At 37.0% G+C, this 8,922-nt stretch overlaps 2 protein-coding genes across 2 annotated transcripts; both read right to left on the bottom strand.

Moving 5' to 3' along the window:
- Positions 1–2,711: 2,711 nt before the first annotated feature.
- LOC133830903 (7-dehydrocholesterol reductase-like) lies at positions 2,712–5,820 on the bottom strand. Its single transcript, XM_062261019.1, has 7 exons — positions 5,659–5,820; positions 5,495–5,560; positions 4,825–4,938; positions 4,212–4,338; positions 3,594–3,694; positions 2,970–3,095; positions 2,712–2,866 (listed from the first exon to the last, which is right to left on the bottom strand). Exons 1-7 carry the CDS (start codon positions 5,803–5,805, stop codon positions 2,765–2,767), a joined length of 783 nt encoding a protein of 260 aa, XP_062117003.1. The 5' UTR covers positions 5,806–5,820; the 3' UTR covers positions 2,712–2,764.
- Positions 5,821–6,562: 742 nt separating this feature from the next.
- Positions 6,563–8,020, bottom strand: LOC133829226 (brefeldin A-inhibited guanine nucleotide-exchange protein 5-like). The gene is made up of 4 exons (XM_062259076.1): positions 7,847–8,020; positions 7,522–7,682; positions 7,196–7,277; positions 6,563–6,967 (listed from the first exon to the last, which is right to left on the bottom strand). Exons 2-4 carry the CDS (start codon positions 7,631–7,633, stop codon positions 6,673–6,675), a joined length of 489 nt encoding a protein of 162 aa, XP_062115060.1. The 5' UTR covers positions 7,634–7,682; positions 7,847–8,020; the 3' UTR covers positions 6,563–6,672.
- Positions 8,021–8,922: the final 902 nt, after the last annotated feature.

Here is an 8,922-nt window from a genome sequence, read left to right as displayed (position 1 = left end):
AAAACAAGGGACGACTTTCCAAACGCAAATCGCCAAAACACGCAGAAAAGGCTACTTATCGACTCACAATCAATCACATGCCTACCAAAGCCCTATTCACACATGCACATAAGCAATAATGGCAGAAACCTCTACTCTAACAACTACCAACAACCTAAGGTTTGGGAGGAAAGAGCAAAGTAGAGATACTTACTGATATTCGGGTAGGTGGAGGTTGAAGGAGTAATTGGATCACTGCACAGCACGATCGCGAGAAGTAAAAGCTGCAAAGACGAACGGCGATTCAAACCAGGAACTTCGGGGAATAAACCCACTGCCAAATCAAAAAGAAAAGTTTCCAGATACTTACCAAAAGAAATGGCAAGTTTGGAGGAACGTAAGCTGGGAAGCCTGAGAGTTCGAAGGTTTGGAAATCTGAAAATCCTAAAGATGGAGAATCTGAAAGCGTAAAGAGGAAGAAAGGTCCTTTCCCTCGTTTTTATAGCAGGGAAGAGGCCGTTTCGAATTCCTCAAATGGACGGTCCCGTTCTTCCCATTCCGTGTGCATCAGATCCAACGGCTGGAGAGGAAGCGACGATCCTATTTATGACTCCTCGGATGGGAATAAAGTATTTATTTCCCATCATTACACCACCTCGGGCCCTGAGTACCATTAAAAACCGTCAAATCATTGGTCAGATGACTGACGCACGCATCCTCAACCAGTCGCCTCACGCACACGTCTTGGTCTCAGAACCATTCCCAGAATGACACGTGATCCTTGCCGCACTTGAGTACTTGGTCTCAAACAGAAGAAATTCCTTTTCTCTTTCATACTAATACTCAGGCGGGAAAAAGGAACCTTTTCGGGAACACAGAAGGTGCCCCCTCGCCTAGTCTAAGAAACTGATTGTACAAGCTCCCGGATCTCTCAAAGCTCCGCGACCTTGGGGGGTAAATGTTATCCAGATTTCCGGATAGCGTTTAGATTGATGACTTCGGGGAAGCAGAATTATCGATGTCTTTCACGGTAGGTGACCAGAGCTCGCGGATGGACAGAAAGGCTTCGCCTCCCCTGTTTGATATCCGGATTACTCTTCCAAGCAAGCACAACACGGAAACTCGTTGACTCTCCCGGACTCCCGAAGGATACCCCTCGGGGAGGCCCCTTCCAGGAGAGGCCCTTCGAGTGGTCTCCGCGGAAACAGTTCCGTGCCTCGCACAGAACAAAACCGAACTGTCGAGTCCGGGAGGGGGCATATTTGGAATGATATCCGTCTGACACAGGATCCCGCCTGACACGCCCGTCAGGACAAAGCCGCACACATCCCAGCACGCCTAAAGGTACCTTTTCGTCTACTGTTCCGCTGACAACTTGGAAAAGACGGCTGACTTTGTGTGTTCCCCATACTTTCACGTAAATATACCCACATAGAGTCTTGTAGCCATGCGACTACAGTAATTGCACTACAAGAAAAAACAGTATTCATAACACTTAAAAAGTGCTATCTGGGACTATTGATAGCACTTCTGAAAATGCTAACGTAGCCCATGTTATTAAAAGTCCAGTCTTTTCTATAACATTTTTTTAATGTTATGTTCGGTGTTATCTTAAACTATTCAATAACACATTTTTAGATGCTATAATATTCAAATAATAACATTTAGATAGAGTTTTTGATTATAAATTTGAAATTTAATCTTGTATTTTTTTCATAACACTTTTCAACTGTTACATTTGATTATTTTAATAACATTTTTAGTTTGTTATATTATATAAACCATAACGATTTTTTACGCTTATAATATGCTTTTAAATCATAACATATAGTAATAAAATTTTAAATTTTATTTTGATAAGTATACTTATATGGTTTTTTTTTAATTAAAAGATTTTCATTATTGTATTTTGATAAAAAAAATTCAAAATTAATCATAAAATGTAATTCTCAATAGATTGATAAACCATAAGTATTACATTAAACAATAACTAATTCAAACCATAAATGTGTCTACTTCATGAGATCTTAGTTCTAACTTAAGTTTGAAAGCATAACATAATAAAGTTTTATAATCTTGAACAATTTTTACTTCAAAAATGAAAAATAGAAACAAAACTTTATAGTAATTTTCCTAAACAAGAAAAGTTTTTGGTCATTGAAGATGAGAGAAATACAACATCCATAAAGTTGACCATTACAAAAACAACAATAACAACAACATGATACCAGCCTGCCATCATTTAATTTGGAAAGGCTGAATATACATGCCATTCTCAACATAGAACAAACACTTGTGCAACATTTTCTCAGTAAATTCCGGGGATGACCCTGTACCGAACCTTCTCGCATTACGATTTCCAGTATTTTCCATACCTACAATAACAATCACATGTCAAGATTTTATGCCTTTATCTGTATGAAAACGCGCAAACCATTATTCATTTCGTCTACTTATTTATTTTTCTCTACACTGGCATCGGTTTGTAAATTGTCTACACCTGTTGGACCAGAAACCACTAACATGATCAGAGTTTGTCTCTCCCATACAAGCAAATAAACTAGTAGCACTCGTAAGGTAAGTTACGTGGTTAAAAAGAGCTGGAACAGTCCAGAAAAATGCAGCTAATATTTCTGGGACATAGTGGTTGTGAATGAAAGCTAATATTGCACAAGTGGCAGTTATATTTACATGGATCAGCTAAAATTACTTACTTGGATCAGCTAATATTTCTTCTTGGTTATGAACCCCCCGCATTCATAACCAAGAAGAAAAAAAAATCCAGTTAGTTCAGATTTACATGGCAGAGCCTGAAAACGTACCATCCCGAAGTTAAAAGAATGCTGCTTTTTGTTTCCCCAGTTGTGGTAGTGTAAGTGGCAGTTATCTGTGAAACAGAAAGGGAAGAATTATGCAGGATTTAGCAGCAGATATACAGAAAATTGTATGTATAATGAGAACCAAATAACAAGTTTCAGAGAACCATATACCTTTGATGGAGCTTTACCCCAAACCAAAGCTTTGCCATTTGTTCTGCGAAACTCTTGCCTTTGCCTATCACAGTCGTAGTTGATGTATATGCAAAGAATGCCTGCTACTAGGATGTAGAGTGCCAACTGTGACAAAGCAAAGTAGACAACTAAAATTAAGAATTAATTTAACAGGGACAATGGGGAAATAGGACAGAAAAGAAAGTATGGTTGGTTGCAAAAAAAATCAAGTCTACGCTCATCTCATGGGCTTGGCAGCTTACAAACAAAGTTACAAGCATTCAACTTTTGCATTTGGCAGGTAGAATAGATTTGCAGCTTCTAACTCAAATCTAGAATCAAATTGCCAATATACAGCTTTTACAAGCTGATAATAATATTACTGGTGTATACCAAGGGGAGTTAGCTCAAATGGGAAGACATGTGGTTTGCTTCCATAAGGTCTAAAGTTTGAATCCCACCAAGGTATCTACATAGCCATTGCTATAGTTTCCTACTCTCTAGTAATGCAGAAAAGTGTTCACATTTTGAAAAGGTTGAAAAACATTTTGGAACTGTTCCTGAACGAAAGCAGTAATATTACATTTTATTGACCAAATAAACTTAGAATAGAAAACTTTATACCTGAGTTCCAAGGTGTACGGGATGATTGACCAGGTACATGCCAGGAGAAGTATATATAGAAGGCACCCATACAAGGCATCCCCAACAAATATAAAAACCAGCTGTCAAAATGATAGGTACAATGATCCAAATGAGAGAAAGTATGAACAAACCAAAAGAACGGGAAAGAAGCAATAGATAAATTCAGCACTACAAGAACATTTGTTTAATAATTATTTGGTCTCTTCTAATCACAGTGAAAAATTAGGTAGTAGAAACAATTTATCTGCTAAAATTAAGGCCAAGAATTTGCAACGTCATGGTAGCCAATCCAAGTAATTGGGATCAAATACAGCAATAGATGGAAAAGGTTAAAGGGGAAGTAACTATAATCTTCGAATGGTAACGAAAGTAAGAGACTTTAATGATGATGACTTCATAGAAGACGAGTTATCTTATTTCTATCTCACTTAATTCATAAATATAAGTTATGCTTAGTATGCATTCAAAAAAATAATAAGACATCTAAATTTGTACATGTTCCAAAATATCAAACCATCCAGAAGATTATTGCCAAAATGATGTTTAATAAAATAATGGATAACAAGGATGGAAAGTTAAAATAAAAGGATGTAGAACCTCGATCATGTGCAATATCCATTGTGCTCCAGTATCCAGCTTCCCACCAAAAAAACTTAGTAACATACACCAGCATCAATATGGTATTAACAAGCATTGAATCAGCCACTTTGTCGTTCACTTCAAACTGGTAAAAAGAAAAAAGATAGACGTTAAATACTAGCAAAAGAGCTAAAGAGTGTGTCCACAAAGCAATCTGTTGTAGAAGTGTAAAACAGGAAGGTCGGGTCTGATTTAGAGGTAAGAAATAACCACCAGGCCAGCTGCACGGGCACACATTAAAGTAAGATTAAGTGTTCTTTTTGTTCAAATGAATTATACAGAGAAACAATCCTTGAACAAGAGGGAAAATGATTGGCCGCTGGAAATGGATTGTAGAGATTTTGTGGCAAAGCAACTCAGATTCGTTAATAAAATTTTAACATTCTAAGTTCACACAATCAAATGGCTACACTGCTGCCACATATTTCAAATTGTAAGCGAGCCAAGTTTCAAACCTAAAATGCAATTCATATTGCAACTGGCACATCAACCAACACCATGGACATAAACAAAGTGATGCTGAATTACTGACATAATTAGGCATAATTCACAACTATCCCATAGACGCTACCTGCTTTATGCAATAGGTTACAGCTAGAACTGCCCAAGACATCATTCCAAATCTGCAATTTGTAAAAACTTTAATGTCGAAGTTTTTACCAATGCGAGGATAGAGTTCCATACCCTGCAAAAAGACAATCGAAAATTCGAAAGGATATTCAAAAGTTATGGTTTGGGAAAATTTCAATAATGACCGCATACACTTAGTAACCCAGCAGAGTTTAAGCTGCTACAAAGCACATACTCTCTAGCAAAATTGAAATAGTAAAAATGATAACAACAAAAAACTAACAGAAACAAGTAACAACCACCACCACCAAAAATCCACTCAAATTCCTTTTGACAGTTGACAAGTGGTGCCAAGACTTGTGCTAATTTTATTATTATGATTATTTAAATTAAAAAACTAGATAAATAAAAAAGAAGAAGAAATCAAGCAGAGAACTATTGTGATTTCTAATAGTATTTACATGTGATAGCACAAAGCCCTTGAATAAGACTTAAGAACAACTGATAGGTGAATTATCCTTACAAAGAATGTCACACTCCAAAAACCTAGTCGACAATCCTAAATTTACATGTACCTTCACAACCTTATCTCATTACAGTTTTTTTCTAATTTACCACATCCCAAATTTAATAAACAAGAAAAGCAGAAATCCCAGAAGAATCACACTTACCCAATAGAAATCAATTATGATGTTCCCAGACGAGCCAGAATCAGTGGAAGACGGTGCCACATGGCCCTTAAAACAGAAAGAAAGAGTCTCAAAAATGTATCTCTAAGTTCATATTTGTGAAAGGGGAACAACAATTGTATTACATAACAATTCAAAATCCTTACTTTTATGTATAATAAAATGCAAAAAACCAAGCTTCCGAAAATAAGGGCAGAATATATTTCTCCCAAATGATCATAAACAGTTGAAGGATTGAATATGCCAAACCTGAAGACAGCCAAAAAAAAGTACCAAGATATAATATAGCACATTGCTTATATCAATCCCAAACTGAACAATATAAGCATCTAACTTTCAAAACAGTAATTAACCGGCAGCACTGTCCTTTAACTTAAAACAAAGAAATATTTCACTTGGAACATTATGAAATTTCAGAATATCTCAGCAGCTAATAAATTCCAACATTTCACAAAGAATTTGTAAATAAGAGTAAAACAGACAAATTAATTAATAACATTGTAATGAATAATGATGCACATTAATCATAGTGAATTAGTGATCACTGCAATAATTCAGAAGGTGAAGTCTGAAAAACAAAATAAGATGAATAAAACCTAAGACATCGGTTTTAAATGAAAAAGATGCTACACAACTGAGTAATACTATAATAACTTCAGGCTCTAAAAGGAATGATCTAACAGAGTTAGTAAAGCAGAACAATACAATTTTCATTTACCAAACAATGTTTATGAATTTCTCATAATTAACTCTAGAGAAAAAGAAACTACTTAAATTATAAATGACTTGCAAGATGAGATGAGATGAGATGAAAAGAGACATACTGGCTCATGCAGCACATTAGCAGTTTCAGTCCTGGAAGTCCATTCCTCCGTACCCTTCCAATCCAACCACTTACATTCATCTCAATCCAACCACTTCCAACAAAATGCTAATATTCTTTTTTTGTATATCTTTCTCTAGTAAAAGAGAATTTCATATTTTTTTTCCATGATCATGCAAATCAAAAACCAACAATTCAAGCTTGTTTTTCAAATTTACCGTTCCCATATTACATCTCTCAATTAAACTCAAAATTCACTTCCCATCTATCAATCTCCTCAATCTTTCGCACAGGAGAACTGATATCAAGAGCCAAATGGAAAATTTTAAACACAATGCTAACCTATAAAATTCAGAGCATGAAAATAAAAAACATGACAAATACATACATGAAGACAATCCAAAGCAGATTCTAAGATTTTCAAGTTCTTTGTCTCAAATGCAAGTCGAAGAGGACTCAACACAAGTTCTGCCACAGACCCCTCCCAAGTATTCCCAGCACTTGCCAAGACAGTGGAAATAGTTGCACTTATGCTCACTGGCTTAGCAACTGGAATAGCCTCGGCATCGTGAGGAACTGTTTGTGACTGGCTTTCCTCTATTTCAGATTTTGCAGCTCCATCTTCAAGTGAACTGCAACAGAAAGAGATACCATACACAACAATTAAAGGACATCTTATTGTTGCAGAGGATTTGATAAGTAAAGTTTTACATGTTAAAGATGTGCTACTTGACCTGATTGCATAAAAAAAAATCAACAGAAATTACACAAGAACAAGTTAAAGATTGTAACAGTTACATTAATCTTTATTTTATTATTATTATTTTTTTGGGTGGTGGGGGGGAATAAGAAGTACAAACCTCTCATCACCAGCAACCGATGCAGCTTTGTTTGTCTCACTGGAAGCGGAAGGCTGAACCTGATTGACCTCTTTCGTACCATCTGAGAAAAAATTATTACAACAAAACAAACTAGTGAGTTACACCTTGAATTTTCTCATCTCCAGCTTAATGGACAATTGACATAGTAAGCGGATGTTTGTGATGATGGTGAAATGTACAAACCAAAACAAAACTGTTCATTGCTAATTCTAGTCAATAACAGCCACCTCTAATTTCAATCGCAAACAAAAAAATGCATTCGAAAAAATCGACATTATCACTTTCAAATTGAAAAGAAGCATAACCTATATAATTCTGAATAGCCTTCTGAAGTTCTGGATGTTTTTTGCCCGAACATTCTTTCAGCATCGACTCAAATGCCCGTGTAACAAAACCACCAGCTGCACCACCCGCCATTTTTACTTTCTTCAATCAAAATTCCCCTCGTTCCGCAATTCTCCCCAATCTTAAACCAAAAAAACATGTGAATCAAAAGGACGCCTGACTGAAATTAGCATCAACCAGAAACAAATGCCGAGAACTCGGATCGAAAGCCATTGAGCCAAGATCCGATAAAGGAAAGAACAGCTATAGATGAGCAATTGCAGAGACATGGAAAGAGACACTTACCTTAGACTTTTGCAAGTTGCGAAAGAGAGATCTGAAAAGGAGGAGAGGAGAGTGTATTAGATCTGGTGATCTGGTACGGTTATAGAGTGTGTTTCACTCTTCTTCTCCTACTGGCTACTGGTCTTCTCTCGCGGAGCTCGGAGCGAAGCCTCGGACATTTCCAATTGCCACCGTTGGCTGGATTGAGAGGAGGGACTTTTGAGAGGGAAATTTCATATAGAAGCACCTGTACCCTTCCATTCATCCGTCGGTCATGCGAGAAAGAGAGAGAGAGACCGAGGGGAGAGGCGTGAGGCACTATAGCCTTCCATTCATCCGTCGGCCATGCAAGAGAGAGAGAGAGAGAGAGACCGAGGGGGAAAGGCGTGAGGCACTATACCCTTCCATTCATCTGTTGGCCATGCGAGAGAGAGAGAGACCGAGGGAAGAGGCAGACCGAGGGGAGAGGCGTGAGGCGAGAAGGTTATGGTAGAGAGAGAGAGACAGAGGGGAGAGCATTTGCTTTGGTTTTATGATATTAGAGAATGAAAATGTGAGTTAAGAGTTGGGGAAAAAGTAAAGGCGGGTGTTTTAACAAAAAAATTCATTTGCCGCCCCTTTTTTTCTCTTCCGTGTTCTACCCATTTGGCTAATCATCAATAATAGCGTTTTTTAAATTAAGTAATATTTTAATGTAATATTTAGTCAAATTTGTTGTAGTGTTGTATCCCCTATTTATGGCTGGTGTAATTAAGACTCATGTACGTGGAGAAAAACCCTAATCCGAAACCCTAGCTATAAAGGCCCCTTCATTTTACAAGAAGAGGGGGGACCGAGAGATCACAATGCAAAAACTCTACCAAAATCTCTCTAGCTTCATCTTCTTCAAGAGAACCCGAGAGAAACATTGTGAGTGTGTGAAGTTCTTATGCACCAGCCATCTTACTGTAACCTTTTCCAAGTATAATAACATCGACTCGTGGACTAGGGCTTGTTAACGCCTGAACCACGTAAAAACACTGTTTGTTTAGTTACATTTCAGTATTTCTACAGTTCTTATCTTTTTATTATTCTGTTAGTTATTCGTTTCCGAAAAA

The sequence above is a fragment of the Humulus lupulus genome, chromosome 4 (assembly GCF_963169125.1).
Source record: "Humulus lupulus chromosome 4, drHumLupu1.1, whole genome shotgun sequence".
Classification (NCBI taxonomy): Eukaryota; Viridiplantae; Streptophyta; class Magnoliopsida; order Rosales; family Cannabaceae; genus Humulus; species Humulus lupulus.
Note: the sequence above shows the minus strand (reverse complement) of the source record. Positions and strands in the feature narration are given on the sequence as shown.